This window comes from Suillus subalutaceus (assembly GCF_016647625.1).
Source record: "Suillus subalutaceus strain FC151 chromosome Unknown DFJ58scaffold_86, whole genome shotgun sequence".
In the NCBI taxonomy this organism is placed as follows: Eukaryota; Fungi; Basidiomycota; class Agaricomycetes; order Boletales; family Suillaceae; genus Suillus; species Suillus subalutaceus.
The window spans coordinates 20030-38160 of NW_024540335.1; the positions used below are offsets into that span (position 1 = coordinate 20030).

Sequence of the window (18131 nt, forward strand, 5' to 3'; positions counted from 1 at the left end):
AGAGGGTGCGAGAGAGGGTGCGAGAGAGGGTGCAGGAGGGTGCAGTGGATATATGAGAGGGTACGAAGGAGGATGCGAGAGGATGCGTTGGATATATGAGAGGGTATGAAGGGAGGATGCGAGAGGGTATGAGAGAGGATACGAGAGGGTATGAGGGAGGATGTGAGAGGGTACGCTGGATGTATGAGAGTGCGCTGGATGTATGAGAGAGTGCGCTGGATGTATGAGAGAACCAGTCTGCAAATACCAACAAAAACATACCCTTGTACTAGCAGTATTCCTCTGGTGGGTCTTCAGGCTGAGTGTTTGAGTCTACAATTATGTTCGAGCCCTCAGAAGAGCTTGCACCCGGAGACGGAGAAGAAACGATATGATACAAGTCATTCCTGGCTTAAATAGAGCTGATGTTGAGGGATGAATCTCGATGATTAAGCGAGTGCTTGGTGCAGAGACAGAATGAACTCACATAAACCAGCGAGGGCACCTCATACTGTGCAGCATACCGATCCAATGAATAGACGAGAGAGGCCACAGAGGGCTAGCTAACCATGCCTGGTGCAGGGATGCCCTACATACGGGCAAGGAGGTCGTGTATGCGTTCAAGGTAGATTTCCAAGTAGGATACCTTGACGACATATTCAAGGTGAGAGTTCGATTCCACGATTGATTTAAAAATCTGTTCCGTGATGCGGGGTATAATTCCCTTCAGATCCGAAGAGTCAATGTCCGCGCCCTAGGTAACAAAATTCAGGAGGGAAATTTAAAATGATATGAATTGAACGCGCCATCATGCTGAATGTCTTTCCACTACCAGTCTGGCCATACGCAAAGACCGTGCCATTGTAGCCATCCAGGACATCTTATTACCGTATTAGCAATACTATCCTTCCGCGAAATGATTTAACAGTGCATGAAAGGCACTCGATATCACAAGACGGGGTGCCTTCTCTCACCTTTCACAATGCTGCATTAGGAGGTAATCAGATGAGGTACACGACAAAGATGTGTGGTTCTCGGAGCCACTCACTCTTTAACACCGTAATCGAATACTTTGTGTTGTTTTGTGCCCATCAGAAAAACTCTGTCGAATGTGAATCCATCCTTCTCTGGCCCAGAAACGGCCTGCGAGTTCTTCATCTGCACGGTCTGAAGATTCTCATCGAAGGCGACTACGATATCGCCGCCCTCTCTGAGTTCGAGAGCATTTTGGGGCCGAAACCTATTCAGTCGCGTCAGTAAGTGATTAGAGAGACACTTCGTGCATCTTGATTGAATCCCGAAGCTAGGTTAAGACGCACCGACAAACAACCTTAATATTGGTTGAGGACGCCATGATGGTGCGTCTAAGAAAGAAAGAAAGAAAATCTAAGGTACTTGTGTGGCCAGTAGTTGCGCTATCAACGAATGGTTCGAAGTCTAAGAAATCATTTTGGACACGGGCCCTAGGGTATGACATGGGTCGACCCGGGTCATACCCACACCCGACCCGCGGGTACTGAAACTTTCAGAGGCCTACCCATACCCACCCGGGTCAGAGCATCGCGGGTGCACAGAGTATATAGGCTGCATCGAACTTGACAAGGTAAGGTCGAGGCTTGAGAGGGCGTCTGTTGGAAGACGGAGGAGTAAACGACAATGGAAAATTGATATGCACTGACCGCTACAATGGTTTGTTTGGTTCTGCGGCAGCTTGTACACAAAGTCATGTGACATGACGCGACGCTCTGATTCAATGAAAATCCTTTACACGATGCAGATGAATCACCACGTCGAGGACGGACACAGCGCTGGGCGCCTGTTTACCATAAATATATATGTTCACCGTTCCCCTTCCTCACGACAATTCCTGCATGAACTGATTCCAACCGTCAAGACATCATGGCAGTCAAAACATTGGCCACCACCTTTAGAGTGCGCCATGACGACTCAGAGGACATTGCTCTTCAAAACCTCAAGGATAGTAATACAGCTATGCCACCTGCGGTGCCTGCGCCGCCATAAGTTCTGTCCTCTTATTTTCCTTACTTTTGCTGACTGATGCTCTCCCCAGATATCGCGTATGTAGTGGCATTTTTGCTTATCTACTTGCTGACTCTGAGGTTCCTCATACTTAGATACAACATCGAACCATTCTTTTTCACGTCCTCCATAAATTGCATACCCTCACAATATCAGGAAGCACTTGTCCATAACGAAGGAGATCGTAAGTTCAAATCTTCCATTTTGGATGCCATGCTGATATTGTGCGATAGACATTACTATTACCCTGCCATTTGTACGAACGCTGCGCAAAAATTCTCGATCATCACCCACCTCTCTAACATCGCTATCGCAACCCCCAAGTAAGCGACCCATCATCTGTCATAGTCATCCTGTTCACCTTCAACAGATACTCAGATCAACACCCAGGCTCCTTTCCCAATGAGTGGTATGTGTATCAAGATCCTTATATTCACATTCCAACGTCCGTCCTAGATGGCAGCATGCTCTTCATTGACCTCCTCGTAATTCACATGGTTCAGGACGTAAAGACAAGCACCATCATCTCCTACCATCCTGAGTCCACATGGTGCCGGACATCCGCGAAGCGCCTTCACTCGCTCATGCAGCTTGTAGGGGGCAGTGTATACTGGCAAAAAATATTTGCCAAGTCAAAAGACCCGATGTTCCTCTTCCTTGCGATTTTGTGTATCTCTTGCACTATCAATCACTCCTTCATAACTTTAAGGTATCAGTACAATTTATCGCGAAGACCCACATCCGGCCATGGACTCTACTTATGAAGACGGAGTCTGAGAATCTACTCAGCAAAATTGATCGTCTAGAAAAGCGATGTGCGATGCTGTCCGACCCGACTGAAGAATGCGATGACCCTTGCTTTTGCGACTGTTAATCTCAACGACAGTAGGCAGACGTGAAAACTGACGGAGGCGACAGTCAGGGACTCGGCAGCTATGAAACAGGTATCCTTCTTTCCTGAAACTTAAGACGAAGTCTGGGTCCATCAACGCCCCCAAGCGGAGTATGAAAGTCGTTTGCTTGCTCAATGTCTGCAACAGCGCCAAGCATGTACCATCTTACTATAGGGACGTTGATTTCCATGTTTTATTGAATTCAAACCATGTTATCAAATCTAAGTTACATCTCTGCGAGTCTGGACTCTGGAGTTCTGCCAATTTTTGCTAACTTGAACACTATCGTGAACATTGACAATGATTGAAGCTTGCGAGGGTGGATGAGACTTGGAGGTTCAGCGCTTCAGCAGCCAATCAGATGACGAATAAAACTCGTACTGAAACATTAAAAACCCTGATTGTGGACTGAATATTGATGATAGCAGCACTTTGAATGGTCCAAAATAGCAGCACAGTAGTCCCTTGCATATTGCAAGACACCATGAAGTACTCTTGTGAGGGAAATGACTTGGAACATGACACTCTTCGTGCAAAGTGTGGGTTGTTGCAACAGCCGCCACCAATAACTATGTATAGTCAGTGTACGGTACTACTAGTACTAGACCAAAATTCATCACAGTATTGAACTCAACAACCTACCACAACCACCTCTCCACTGAGTCGCTAACGGCCTTCAATGGCATACCTCTTCAACATCTGCCTCCAAATCTTTGAAGCTACTAGATTATGTTTCTTTGACAAATCTTAGCCTGCTTAAACTCGGATTTTTCACGGTGACTGCTTGTACTTTTGTCTACATTCACTGCCTGCGATGTCACTCTCAGCTAGGCCACTGCTAACGACAAATCCTGCACTCTCGGCCTCCTGCTGTTATCTGACACTGTCATCCTGCTACCACCACCCGTAGTGGCTGGGGCCTGTTCTTTTGGTCATGGGACATGGGATGCGTTGGACCGTGATGAGATGATAGATTTCGTTATGAGCTGCTGGGATGAAGAGGCAGGTTTGTTCCCATCAAAAGATCCATGCCATCTCGAGCTCACATTATCTCCCAATGAGCGCATCCTCGCAACCACAGAATACTTTCAAAAGACAGCGCAACTATGGAACCTCGAAACCAATCAACCCATCGGAACACCACTTCATCATGAAGACTACGTGAACTCCGCGACCTTTTCTGCAAACAGAAAGTTCCTCGTCACTGGCTGCAATGATGACCACCTATACATATGGGACGTTTGCGCTATCGTCAACGAAGCTGGCCTTCCATCAGATATCGTAAGTTCATATACATTTCATTTTCGATGACACTGACAACGGATCTGCTCCCCCAGGTTGATGCTACACCACGACCAGCGCCAAAGATGAAATGTACTCCTCAAATACCTCCAGGGTTTTTTGGCGATGCACTGCGAGAGGCTAATGTATGTGATCTCTATCTACTATTCGATACTTTGACAAATATATCGTCAGTTGCGTACTCGTCTATCCCAATCCCATGGGCCGCATAACCGTCCCACTCCAGCACCACGTCAACGCACCCTCAGTCCTTTTTCCTCCTTTTGGCACCACTCCAAGTCACATGGAGCAACTGAACGCGACACCCAATCCCGATCCCGACCTTTTAGCTGGACTCGAAACCTAGCATTCGGCATACTCCGCAGACGAGATAGATCGGACATTGAGTTGCGAAAGGTTGAGGTCCTGTGCACAGCGGGAAAGCCTGTGCGTTTTTTTGCTCTTTCACGGTTCTTCTTTATCGCTGAGTCCTCTTTGCGCAGAGATACTATCACGCCAGAAAGAAGAAGCCAGCTACCAGCTCATCTCGAGCCCCCAATACTCATACCACGCAACAACCCAGCGGAGCAGCACAGAGCACATCATCATCATCACAGCAATCACGTTCCACTACCGCTGCTTCAACATTTCCTGCAGTCACTAGTGCCGCAGGGACAACGGGAAACACCCTCGCATCCTTATATCCCTGTTGTTGTATGGATGTGGCGTGTTCGTTTGTGGGCTGGCTGTGTGCATACCTATTCAGAGCACAAGCGGTGAATATTAGTGACGCAGTCCCAACTACCGCATTGGCTACTAGAACGACGCCGCAACGCAATATCACTGTAATACAGGACACGTTCCTTGTTCCTTATTGTCATTTTCTATCGTTACTACGCGACCTGGCGCGATTCAGTGGACAACTATTACAAGATGACTCCTTTGTTACCTGCAGACTCTCCTCCCTACACTCTAAGAACCTCAATTGTCGCATTCAGATCGCTCTGGATCTGCTGCTTGAGGACTCTAAGATAGACAACCAGTGCATGAACGAAGGGTTTTCCATACCACCTCATTCGCCACGGGCCACCTCGCGCCTCCGCCGGACTCCATCCCCTTTTCGCCGGAGGGCTACATCAATGAGCCACCTATCCAGTTTTTGCTGCCGGCCTGCCACACATCATCTTTATGCCGCAGTTCTACATAGTAGTTTTGGGTTGTCGTGTTCCATGACTTCCGTTGAGCCACAGGGTGGCCTTTACAATGATTGGGCACCCCCGAGTCCACTGAGTTGCAAACTCGACGCATTTGTGCAAAGCGCTGGACCCTGTCCATCTTGTACACTCTCACCCTCAAACATGTCATTCAACAGTTGTTCGTGCGCACCTACTGAAGACGGAGAAGTGAATTAAGCGTTGAGAAGCAGTCAGAGAACTAAAGGATGGTGTATGTCGCATGAATTAAGTACATTATCCATTCCTTGAGGGTAAATAAGACTGGTCCGAGTGACACATACGTATATACGGTACAGCATAAAGTTGAATCGAGATTTGCCAAATTATAACTAAGAAACAGAGACAATGATGAAATAAAGGGGGGAAAAAAAGAAATTTTATTGAACTTCATGACGCTGACTGAAAACTCAGCAGGTGCGATGACGGACTTTATGCAGAAACCAAGGAGCTACGATAGCAATGAAAAGTGGAATGAAAACTAGACCAGACAGCGACGTAAGGGATACATAGGGCAGGACGTCTTGAGGCAGAAGAGGGAGATTACAGCACGAGTAGGGTATCGGTGGCGAGCAGCGGGCATGGATACGTGTCGATGGCTCTAGGGTTCCAGCCCTGAAATTATCGCTGTAAATCGGCACGCCTATAACCTAGATTAGTGAAAGTTCAAAAGACAACTAAAGCGACGGAACGTATGAATAAATGTGCTACATTTGTACAAGGGTGTGATTAAGGGAGAGAATTTGGGGAACATTTTTGGGCGAAGATGGTGTAGCGCCTCCTCCTGCGACTGAAGGAATCGGATTAGTAGTTCATTTGCACGGTGAACACAACAAACGATGATGAGTAGCGTTGAAGTTCCGAAAATAAATTCTGAGATTTCAGAGAGGCATTATGGATAGCCAAATTAGGAGGATGGAACAAGGGTGCGAGAGGGTGCGAGAGGGTGCGAGAGGGTGCAACAGAGGTGCGAGAGGGTGTGAGAAGAGGGTTCGACGGAGGGTGCAACAGAGGTGCAACAGAGGTGCGAGAGGGTGCGAGAGAATGTGACAGAGGGTGCAACAGAGGATGCATCTGAGGAGGCAATGGACGTACAAGAGTGGTGCGAGATGATGAACAGGATACCAATTAGTGTACTAAGAACTTGGGAATGATATGATCACGTACTTAGAGCAAAGCTATTGAAACACACCTGCAAAACTACTGAGCTGACCCAAGAAAAGCAATATGTTGAATAGCGCTTGTGTTAGTGGAGGAAGTATACACAGACAAATCGAATGAGCAGCAGCCTCAGGCTGAGTGGGGGCACAATGCGTGACAGCCTGAGTGCATGTGGAGGTATGACTCAGGCGGTAGTGGAGGCATGATGGGCGGTAGTGGTAATACAGTAGATAGCAGTGGGTGTGGCGCCAGAATAGCGTCTGGAAAGATTGATAGCATTGGAGGTATCCTGAAGGCCTACATGGGAGGGGCCCTGGAGGCTCGTAAGGAGGTGCTGGAGGCCCGCGAGGGAATGCGAGAGCATGTACTATTATTAGATGGCGGGAGGGTGGGTCTCAGAGACTAGTTTCTCATAACATAGAAACTGGGTCTCTTAGACCCTTTATAGGCACCGAGAAGTGCTGCCTGAGGTGCGAACCTCCGAAGAACTGTCCATATCGACAGGTTTCAAACCCCGCACCACAAGAGAGCAGATTTCTAGTCTGTTCTGGTGTCAAACGGTTAGCTATGTATATGACTACTCAAGATAGGCCTTGAAAAATCAAAGAACATCATGCATTGACAGTAGAATCACATGGGATTAGCAGTCATTTACCAAAAATGAAATAAAAAGACTAGTGTGCGTCTAATTCGATGGACACAAAACATACCAGTGGAGCAGGGCCAGCGGCCTAAGCCCAGAGCAAGGCAGACAAGCTGGGGTGATGATGGATGCTAGCTACGAACATGGTGAAACCTAGTCTACATGCTGACTAAGCTGTAGAAAGGGCCGATAGGACCCTTGGTGCGTAGCTCCTGCCCTTGGGACCCCTGGTCCACCAGGAATAAGCGAGTCGGGGGCTGGCGCCGGCGCCGTCACGATATGACACTGTAACTGCAGGACAAAAAGCCGGACAGCCGCGCTATACTTACTATGGAACCTACAGGTCGTCGATCGCATTAATCTCTTTAGAGGTGTACGGAGTCCTCAACTTGTGACTACCATTTTTGGCTCATGTCACGGGTAGTAACAGAGCGGCTGTCCGGCTTTCCATAATAAGTAGTCTAACGTTGGTCCAATGGTTGCCGTGTGTAGTCCCGGCATGTTCTGTTTTTCTGATGGACCAACTTCCAAATCCTCCTCGGAGAGTCGAGAGTCGAGACTACTACTATGATATATCTAGTACATGAGTAGCCTCTCAGTGCGCCGCTCCTCCCAAGACCTTGACTCAGTTGTGATCCTGCAAGTTGTGCATCCAAGAGCCGCATTTGCTGCTGCTACTAAAATTCCTCATTCGCTGTCGCTGCCAATCTGCATTTTTTTCGCTCCCCGCGTCAGCTCCAGCCATGCGGCACAGAGTTGGACCAGTCCTCTTCGACATCGATCATCTTGCAGATAGTTGGGTTTCTTCGTCCTCTCGAGAGCAGTGCTAGACATGTGAAGGAGCTTCCGGGCCCTGCCTCAGTTCGATCTAAGATTCAAGTTGCTTCTGGAGGACACTCATCCCCCGAGACACCCCATTAAGCGCAAACCCGGCCAGGTCACTGATAGGCGACTCGCCATCGGCGCCAGCAGTCGGAGATATTCTCTCTGTGTAAACCACTGTTGGACCTTCAATTGCGCTGACCCTCGGTTCCGAGTCCTGACCATTAAATCGTTGCGGCGCTGGGGAGCGCCAGTCCCCGACTTCAACTTCAATAAATGACGATGGATTGGTAGCAACCGGTCTATCGATATACAAACAATCAGGGACTTGGCAGATCACATGCAGCACTACAAATTTCGCAATTGTATTCGAGTCAGGCTAATCATCATCAGCCTCTAGCTCCATGTCAAAGATGTCATGGCTCTCCATTGACAACTTTAGCAGGTGACTGACCTCCGAGCTCGTCGGTAGCCTTCCTTTTGCCTTTTGGATCGTGGAGAGCTTTCTTCGTGTAGGCCGCACATGCGCAGCAGCTACATACGCCGAAATGACTTCTTTTGAAATAGGCATTGATCATTCCCGCTCTCGATCTGTACGAATATCTCTCACCTCTGCCAGCGCATTCTGTTTGCATTCTAGACGGGCTGTCATGTCCTGTCATGTCCTTGATAGTGCGCGAGACAATTTCCTGTGACAACGTTCAGTAACAAGCACGCCAAACTCATGAGCAAGAATCTGACAGAAACAGCCTTATCCGAGAGTAAGTAACAGCTCATCACCCAAACTTTACAACACTTGACTCCAGCATGAAATAGGTGTAGTGCGCGTTTCCGGGCATGATTAGCGAGTGCATCACACGTTTTTCGATGAGAGCTTGTTGTAGAGTGTGCGCTCCAAACGGCGAGCAAGATCATCAACAGATACTGAAAAACACATGGCTTTAGAGGCTTGCATAGCTGCTGAATCGAGAGCATGAGATGTGCTGATAACAGGAGAAGTACGTAGAGTAGTTGCCACCCCGGGACCGTACAAGTTCTTTTTTTTGGACAAGCGATGTATATTGTAGCAACTGACAAGTCTAGTTCTACAAGTATGCACTATAGCGGGGTTCATGGAACCCCGGTCCGAGGGAAATGCACTTACGCACTCCCGCTTTTGCGGGGTATGTGGGACTCTGACTACCTGGTTGCCTCGTTCATAGAGGGCCTGGGCGGTGTGATACCCACTAAAACTTCGAGGGCGATGGCCGGGACCGTACAAGTTCTGAAACTCAGCAGCAAGTAAAGTGCCCCGTGATCTTGTGCAAGCAGGTGGGACTGATGCGGTCAAAAGACTCTCGAAGAGATGATATCATCTGACATGCTTGCGATGAAGGATGTTGTGAGGCGGGCAATCTTTAATATCGAGTACTCGAGGCGGGTTGTTTTTTTTAGCTCTAGAGACAATAGACTCGGTATATTATGCAACAACTTGTATGACATCGATGAACTGTACAGTTAAGTGTTCCCACGCATCGTGCCCTCCCACATTCGTGGGAAGTCGGGGAACTTGACCATCCGATACTTGCATAATTAGGCACCACAACGACACTCAATGACATCCAGAGGTACAGTGAGTCAGAGCATTGTGATTGAATTCATGTAATGACTTATCGAAGAACAAAAATATTCTTGCAGGATTAGTAACGTTCTCGATTATCTCCTGGTCCGACGATCCGACTTGTGCGTTCACTATCCGAGTTCATGTACCACAGTCAAATTCATAAATGTGCTGTATTTCTTATTTAGAACAGATTTACTGGATTACCGGAACACTACCGGCGAATTTGGCAGAAAGTGCACATCATAGGCTGCACGTGATATTGGCTTGGCCTGTGCTCGTGTGCTTGCCGTGTCACGACTGTTATCATTCCCTGAACAGCTGTAGCACTTGCTAAACCCTAGATAAACCCATGTATGGCGTGCCATGAGCGTCGGCAGGTTGTGATTTCAAATCGCACAAACCAAAATGGTACTCTGACATCTCGGATAAGTAATAGTTTGCTCACTTTGTTGTGTGATGTCCCCTTCTCGTAGCTCACAAGCAAGTCAGGCCAGGGCCCACTATGACAGCTCATTGGTTTATCCGCGATCTAGCAGCCAAGTCACATCAACAATGCTGCCACGATACTAATTTAACACCCTACGCGATCCGAGCTGATCTGTTTTATAGAAAATAGCTTTGCTTTAAGAACAAGCTCTTCATTTTTCAATACCACTTATTGCGAGCAATTTTTTCTGTCACGATGGATATCAGTCCTACGACTGGTGAGTGCCGCAATATTATTGTGTCGTGACGTCTATGAATAATGTGTGGTCAACAGAACAGGCTAGTGAGGGCCCATACGGTTATTGTCCCTACGGAGTGGATCTGTATTTTTGTGAGTCGTGTTATTTGGACGTCTCACATTCTTTTCAGATTTTTCCTTAGGTTCGTGGTGTCGTACAGTATCTCAACTGGTATGAATTTCTGCTCTTGACGACGCACAATCGTGTCATGATAGCCTAACACCTTCAGCCGTCCATATGAGCCAAGGCGATCAAATGTAAACTCTGGTGGATGATTCCCACAGCGACCTTTGCGGGTATCGTGGAAATATTCGGATGGAGTGCCAGGTTATGGTCGAGCCAGAACCCCGAGATTTTGATGCCTTATGAAATGCAGTGAGTCTTCATCAAGAAGGAACCACTCGCATTCCCACTCAAGCGCCATTACTGCAGGCTCGTCGGCACTGTCTTAGCACCCACTCCACTAGTTGCGGCCATATTTGTCATCTTTGGCAGAATAATCAAGCAACTTGGACCCCAGTTCAGCCGTCTGGTCCCAAATATGTGTTGGTGTTACTTTGACGTACTGGCTTTTAAGTTACTGATTTGGCGCAGATTACCGTGGTTTTTTTGTTCATTTGTTAGTACCACACATACAAGTGATGCCAACACTTCATTTCCTCCGGTTCATATAGGATGTCATTTGTTTGATCGTTCAAGCTGTTGGAGGCGCATTGGCTGCGCAAGCCGTCAATGAGAACGAAGTCCCACATTGGTGAGTACAACTTCTAGTACCTCGCATCATTTGCTTAATGGAGACAGGGCGGGAACATTATGCTAGGAGGGATTTCTGCCCAGTTTATGTGCGTGATGCGTGATGCGCGGCGCTGTGTGATACTTTTCTCACCGATACTCATTCTCTTCGCTCTTTAGTTGCTATAGTGGTCTACATCTGCTTGGCGGCCGAGTTTTTCTTGCGTCGGAAATACAACGCACCCTTCCACCACCCAGGCCATTAATTCGGGAAAGAGAAAAGTCAACATTCTACGAGTAAGGAAGTACGAATAATGATTTATGGGATGAGCTTCTGCACCGTCTGCCTTTTTATTCGGTGAGCATTCTGCACATATTGTTATCAACAGTTATAATTTGCTAATTTCGTCCCTAGATCCGTGTACCGCACAGTGGAGCTCGCCGATGGGTGGTCAGGGTCAGTGATTGCGAACGAGTCCTACTTCAGTAAGCCGCAGCACTATCTTCACACGTTTCCGACAGAATACTGATTGTCGATAGACTGGCTCGATGGGGGTTTCGTGACCCTCGCTATCTATACTCTGAACATTGTTCATCCAGGTATATATTTGAAGCGGGATGCTACTGTTCATATTTCAAAGCCAGACGGAGACGAATTCGTTCAAGATTATGCATGTTGATTGTCTTTTGACGAATCGGGAGGCTCGGACTGTAAACGAGGAAGAGGTCGAAATAAGTAGCTCACCTCAGTTTTAGTTGGAAAGCCTGAGGGAAGGGGACATTATGGACGCTGAAACGTGAATGTGTATAAAATGGATACGTACGAATGATGTATTGTGATATGTCTTTGCGACATAGCTAGTTTCACTTGTTGCTAAGTAGTAGCATATTTAGATGTGGTGTACCATTTGTATCCTGCTTTGCAGATCTGTTTCTGCAATGTGATGTTTTGATAGCCTATAGTTATTAAGATTTCCGCGTTCCTCATTTCTTACAAAGCATTTAACTTAGATTCTAGAGCAGGTGGGTTGCCACAGTTGCTAGAGTCTGGGGTAAGTACATCTGCAGTAATTATTTACTACCACGACTGCGTGCGAGACACCACCGAATTGAGCCGTTTCGATGGACCCCTGCAGGGTGAACATGTCTTGATTATTACAATATAACGCAACGAGCTATGACGAAATTACATCAAGCGTCGCCAGTCAATGGTCAAAAAACGTTACGTCGATAACCACAAACCGAAATTTGACTTGTTGGAAAATCACTGATAATAAGTAACCAAGATAATATCTACCTTGGCGTTACAAAGTAAACAGCTCTGTATGTAGAGCAATCCCACCCACATCCATACTCATTGTCAAACCAAATCTCGCAACTGCATTCTGGGCTTCTCTGGTCAAGCTCTCTGGGCCACTAGCGCAGACCGCGACTCCCCCACCCGACTCGTGCAATTTCTGGCTTTCATCAAATCGGATTTCGTCTGAATCTTCCATTTCAGATGATGGCGAAAGACTGATGAAGTCCTTGAGAAGATCCTGAACAACGGGCGCGAGACTGTGACGATGGAGTTGGGGATATGAGGTACCGCTTCTGGATCGCAAAGGCACGTTACGAAAATCGAAATGTGCAGGTCAATGGTGCTATTCGACGCTGCCGTAGCAATATCTATCAGCATCGGAGCAAACCATTCTATCTGACCTGTGCAAATGGATCAGGATGATATAATGCCTGTTGTAAAAAATGAAATACCGAAAGATCTAATGCACCAAGTGAATTCGATTCTCCTTGTTCGTTCCCCTTGACTGCGGCCTAGTTTGACACACCTACCGACGATATCGTCTAGCAGACCAAGAGTGAATGTGACGCCAGACCCGCCGGCTATAAGCAACACGCTTTCGTAAAGACCCAGATCGACACTGGATCCTCCATAGGGACCATCCAGCATGACTTGCACGAAAGCAGCCGAGTCGCTCTCGGACTTATCGATTTGTAAACGTTCTTGTTCCTTTCGGGTATAATTATTCAGTGCCCGCGTCCAGTCTCCATCATTTCGTGCAGCGAGAAGGAATCCCGGCGAAGAGAGACACGAATGGGAAGGTGGGGAGCCGAGAGAACAGTGAGGGCATGGGATTCAAACACCCTGTTGGAGAAGAAAACGCGTAGTCTGACATGCTGGCCAGCAAGCCAACCATCGTCGCAATTATGAACGCGGATCTGCGAAAGATGAACTCAACATCTTATCGAATAACGCTCGAATATTTTTTGTACCAGAGTCATGTGAGCGTCCTGCGCAGTAAGTGTGGCGTCTTTGATTCGATAGCGGAATAGGCGCATAACACATCTGCACCATACAATGCAAGGGGAGGGAATATCCACGGCGATGCATATAACGTATGGTAGCATATGGTGACAAAGAATGCCACGTATGTCAAAACGCTGCAACAGATGTTAGCTGTGGTGTGACGTGAAACAACAAAACTCACTGGATGACGAAGAAAACACTCATAAAACAGTCTCCTGACTGGCCTCAATGATGTAAGGACAATGATGCAGAGGAGCGCCAACGAAGCAACTCCAGAAGTCTCTTTCTGCGGACCAAGAATTGGAAGTCCATACTCTAGGTGGTTGCTAATCCATAGGGACCCATGAATGCATCCGGCAAGGAACATAGCTCTTCCAGCCATCCTATGCATAAGTTGAGTTTTCTCATATCCATTCCCTGGTCCTAAAAGTAAGGACAAAATTGAATTTTTTGTTGCGAACAAAAAGACAACAGGGAACTGTGCGAGAGCGAGAAATCCTACGTGGTTCAAATAAGTTCCTCTCGTTCGTAGATAGATGTGACTGACTGACCAGCTCTGTTCGGATTCGAAATAAGAGGCACATCCTTATGATGCAGAGAAGTACAGCTGCGAGATATGCCGATATGACCACGACTAAATATTACAATGTATCAGCTTTTCCTATCAGTAACACAACACCCTCGATGCGCACTTTGTCCAATATTGAGCCCGAGCTTCGGAGGAGACCAGTACGTCGGTGAGATAAGAGCATTCCAAGCTCCAATCAATTTGCGGCCCCTTCGATGGGTAGGCGGCGGCTCCTTGCCATCGGAATGGGCGGACTGATATCCATTGGTCTCTGAGATTCCAGCGATGCCCTTAAGGGAACGCCCATGCCTCAGCCCAAGAATCAAACTCGGAACAGAGACGGCCACAGCTAGCGCCACGCCAGTGCACCAGATTATGGTGAATTTCATTTGCCATTTGGGATCTTCGACGTATGAGCTGTTAATTCCTGCATGCGTTTCAATGTGTAGAATCAGATTTTTCAAACATACTTGTAAATTTGGAAGCTACTTGGAACGACTGGAGCAGCCATACTGTCACAGAGCTAGCGGAGGACTCTGAGGAGAGTCGATAACCTGCAGTAGTGCCTGATTAGTCAGTCGAAAAAACATTTTTTAGAAGTCCTCGTATACCTTGATCAAAAAAATGAGCACGGACCACGGAAACTCTCATGGGATGTCGTAGCTGACCATCACAGTCATGTCAGCAGGTCTATGCTACATTGGATATGCTGAGAGAGCGTAGGGGAAGTTCCAGCATGACTGGGGTTCGTAATGTACAGAACGATGCCGATATCAGCCATACGCCACAACATGGAACATAGAACAGCAGTACTCGGTGTAGGCGACATTAGTTCAAGCACAAGCAGTGAGAGTCGATCATCAGTACTTCAGTGACAGACTCTGGAACTCCTGCCCGAAGATTGACTGCTCCGCTTGCCCTATCTCCTGACACGCGCGCTCGCATGCTGCGTTTTACAGCTGATTGTCGCGCATGTATGCTTCGTATCCTCATGCCTAACCACAGCAAGTGGTGTTAAGTTTGTATTATTAGAAAGTCACTATCTCCGGATCATCCGCACAATATGCTGCACCTAGCGTGGCGTGCGTGACAACCAAACAAGAGGAATACAATGCTTTGCAGCCATTCTATACTTACAAAATGAGCACGCGCAAGCCGTTTAATGCGCGTACGCAATACCACTAAACCTTCCAAAGAGAGTCTCTCCCACTCCGAGCCCCACCACAAGGGAGAATATGAAACCCAGCTGGTACGTCCTGTTCACGTCCAGCACATCAACAACTCGACGAACAAAAAGAGCGACACGACGTACATAACTGTCAACATGAAGAGGTAACCAAGCAGCGTCTGCGCTGCAAACATGATCCCACGCGTGATATCATGCGCGGGAATGAAGGGGGGCGTGAAGCGCTTGATGAATCCGATGGGAGATGACTGAGTCGGCAGAGTATTAAGTTTATCTGACGCAATGATAATCGCCCTGAGCATTCATGAGGTATATTCTATAACAAAAAAGGAACAGACGTACTGCTGGCCCCAGTGGGAGTCCATCACTCCTCGACAAGCCGCTATCCAGCGCTCGATCAGCGCCAACATAAACAGTGCGATACATGTGCCAACCATGGCTCCCGAGCTCTGAGGAACCCAGCCAAGGAACCACACTGTATACTGGCCTGTTAGAAGAGCTCCTTGTATGCAGTTGAGAAGATATAACCCACGAGTATCCACTGGCGTAAAGTGCAGATACGAGAGCATGTTCCCCACGGCAAGAGTCATACCATCATCCATGGGCATATCCATGCCATTGTAGGCGAGACAAACTTGACTCAGACATAAGAGACAGAGCGCGAAAGATTCCCAGTTCATCTTGTAGGTGCTCGCAGGTGTGCACAGGTGATAGTAGTAACCCAGGAAGATGTTGGGATAACTTGACTATCCGTGGGAAGTATCTTCCCTTAGCGGAACGACGCTTGAGCCTCATCGGTAGACGTCCCGACTATGACAGGTGCCGGTAATCCCTGGACTGCCAGTAGCGTCAAATCGGTAGACGGAAGACAGAATTGTCGCAATAGAGTGCAGGGAAACAGGGTGGTCAAGACATAGACAAATCGGGCTTCATGAGAACTACGCTCTCGCTTACATTGGTCCACGTCTTAACAATCCTGATTCCTGAGGCGCACCACCTGGACTTTGCTTCACCGTACAATTCTGGTTGCAATGTATGGTTGTCGAGTGCACGTTTTCAGATTGACTTGATGTGCAAGAGACGCCGCAAAGCTCGCAGACTATGTGTTGTTGGCAAGTGGACACAAGTGTGACTTATCACGATGGGCCATTCGTTCCAAAGTAGATCGTATATCTTGCAGTTGAGGGCCTGTAGAGCTCTGCGCTAATTTCACGGAGCTTCGAGGTGCAAGAGGTCGAAAAAGGAGATGGCAAAACTGGTGGGAGCTGAAAAGAAACGACTCCTTATTGATGATTAGTGAGGCATTTCAGCGGAACGTGGGAATTTGGTGCCTTGAACGATCGTGGAAATTCTGCCAGAGGTTATCAATGCAGGATGAATGATAGACTTGCATGTACAGGTACTTGGTCCCGTCGGTTGTAAAAGATGGAAGCACCGCATATAAGATTCCAGCGTCACGGTTCTCTAAGTGCTGTAGTATGATTGGGCTTGTGAGATATCCTCATATGAATAAGGGTCCATATATACGACACTCTCGCACTCTATACCAATCTCTTGGAGTCTTCCGAGTCGCCACTCGAGCTCTTGCTCTCCATAGCCTCCTTGATGCCCTCCTGAACCACATCAGCAACACTCTGCGCCTCCTTCTTCACTTCCTGTGCCCATCCCATAGCTTTTAGGTTAAGCCCCGTCCCTTGTTCAATGCTCTCCACAATGCTCTTCACACCTTCGTTAACCGACTCTCGTCCAGCAGCAGCACTTTCTTTCGCGCGCTCCCAGGCTATGCCGCTGTGTGCAAAAGAGGTTCTTCTAATTTCTCTAAAGCGAGGAACATATCGATCTTCGAGCTCCCCGGTATACCCACCGACCCGAGAAGCGGTACCCGGAAGGAAATATATGAATGCGCTAACTAGGACTGTAGGAGGAAGGAGGATGCGTATAGGGAGTGCGCGCGAGCGAGTGAGGACAGATGTCGTCAGGGCAGAAATTCCAGTATAAAGTAATCCGGGATTTAATGGCTCTGTAGGATCACGGAAGGATTTTATGCGAGCTGTTCGCGGTTCAATGGTCAATAAGGGCGTAGTGGTCGGCACAAGACGATATAACTCACTCTCCACTTTCTCTTCAACAGAGATCCACTGGTCTATAATACCCTGCGTTTTGGAGTGGACGCCGGTATAGTAACCCGTGATCTCCCGCCGCACCATCCCAATTCGCTTCTCTAATGCCGACGGAGTGTCGAGTAGCATAACTTCGGGTATGGGTGTAGGGTATATGGAGAGCTATACGATGGTAGTAATTCAGACAATGACACGCTGTAGGAGAAGTAAATACCTTCGTCTGGCCAGAGCTCGAGGTCCAAGATCCCGAACCTTCAGCTGCATTTGCAACTACGCCCGCCTCTGCAGCCATTGAAGTGATGAGTCCTAGAGAGTATATCGAGTGTGAGTGTGTTCACCGTCTCATAAAAAAGTCTTACGTTTGGTCTGGAAACGGTATATGTCAAATACCGAGTGGATGTTCACGCGGACGCGGCGGCGAAAGGTGAAAGGAGCGTGGGAAATATATTTTGTGAGTACCACAGAGTCCAAGTACTAATTAACCATGAACCTTGAAGCAGCCTGATGAGCGTCGATGTCTCTACGTCCAAGCTGTATAGGACCAAGTGTCCTGCTAGGGAATGCTGTAAAATCTGCACACAAAAAATACATTTTTCATCTTAACACCATAACAGATCGCCATGCCTCATCGATCATCATTCATTACCTGTGACATACCTACGCCTCCGTCGCCGAAGGTGAGACGACTTCCATAGGAACTCTGGACATGTTATCTGATGATAGCATGCTCCCCCATGTTGACATCGGCGATGAGAGTAGAATCGCTCTGTAACATTACGACAATGGCTGGAACATGTGGCAGCACGTAAAGTATCTCTGCTGGTTCCGTGGCTGCTATTGG

At 47.7% G+C, this 18131-nt stretch overlaps 6 protein-coding genes across 6 annotated transcripts; 1 reads left to right on the plus strand and 5 right to left on the minus strand.

Moving 5' to 3' along the window:
* Positions 1-370: 370 nt before the first annotated feature.
* Positions 371-1583, minus strand: DFJ58DRAFT_484755 (P-loop containing nucleoside triphosphate hydrolase protein). The gene is made up of 5 exons (XM_041380610.1): positions 1299-1583; positions 1028-1219; positions 954-964; positions 786-859; positions 371-733 (listed from the first exon to the last, which is right to left on the minus strand). Exons 1-5 carry the CDS (start codon positions 1454-1456, stop codon positions 569-571), a joined length of 600 nt encoding a protein of 199 aa, XP_041241650.1. The 5' UTR covers positions 1457-1583; the 3' UTR covers positions 371-568.
* A 6514-nt stretch (positions 1584-8097) lies between these two features.
* On the minus strand, positions 8098-8890 carry DFJ58DRAFT_891841 (uncharacterized protein; the record flags this gene model as incomplete). Its single annotated transcript, XM_041394764.1, has 3 exons — positions 8098-8399; positions 8506-8740; positions 8843-8890. The coding sequence occupies 3 exons, from the start codon at positions 8888-8890 to the stop codon at positions 8098-8100; spliced, it is 585 nt and encodes a 194-aa protein (XP_041241651.1).
* A 1734-nt stretch (positions 8891-10624) lies between these two features.
* On the plus strand, positions 10625-12053 carry DFJ58DRAFT_798238 (RTA1 like protein-domain-containing protein). Its single transcript, XM_041390670.1, has 6 exons — positions 10625-10754; positions 10812-10941; positions 11054-11122; positions 11181-11221; positions 11527-11597; positions 11652-12053. Exons 1-6 carry the CDS (start codon positions 10651-10653, stop codon positions 11789-11791), a joined length of 555 nt encoding a protein of 184 aa, XP_041241652.1. The 5' UTR covers positions 10625-10650; the 3' UTR covers positions 11792-12053.
* A 315-nt stretch (positions 12054-12368) lies between these two features.
* Positions 12369-14660, minus strand: DFJ58DRAFT_798240 (iron reductase). Its single transcript, XM_041390671.1, has 12 exons — positions 14596-14660; positions 14455-14538; positions 14109-14401; positions 14022-14050; positions 13968-14001; positions 13615-13914; positions 13462-13566; positions 13383-13420; positions 13202-13328; positions 12864-13154; positions 12670-12812; positions 12369-12649 (listed from the first exon to the last, which is right to left on the minus strand). The coding sequence occupies exons 2-12, from the start codon at positions 14493-14495 to the stop codon at positions 12416-12418; spliced, it is 1635 nt and encodes a 544-aa protein (XP_041241653.1). The 5' UTR covers positions 14496-14538; positions 14596-14660; the 3' UTR covers positions 12369-12415.
* A 483-nt stretch (positions 14661-15143) lies between these two features.
* On the minus strand, positions 15144-15850 carry DFJ58DRAFT_730253 (CTR copper uptake transporter; the record flags this gene model as incomplete). The annotated part of the gene is made up of 3 exons (XM_041385862.1): positions 15144-15240; positions 15297-15464; positions 15513-15850. 3 exons carry the CDS (start codon positions 15848-15850, stop codon positions 15144-15146), a joined length of 603 nt encoding a protein of 200 aa, XP_041241654.1.
* A 739-nt stretch (positions 15851-16589) lies between these two features.
* Positions 16590-17725, minus strand: DFJ58DRAFT_798246 (apolipo protein O-domain-containing protein). Its single transcript, XM_041390672.1, has 3 exons — positions 17505-17725; positions 17281-17452; positions 16590-17220 (listed from the first exon to the last, which is right to left on the minus strand). The coding sequence occupies exons 1-3, from the start codon at positions 17580-17582 to the stop codon at positions 16712-16714; spliced, it is 759 nt and encodes a 252-aa protein (XP_041241655.1). The 5' UTR covers positions 17583-17725; the 3' UTR covers positions 16590-16711.
* Positions 17726-18131: the final 406 nt, after the last annotated feature.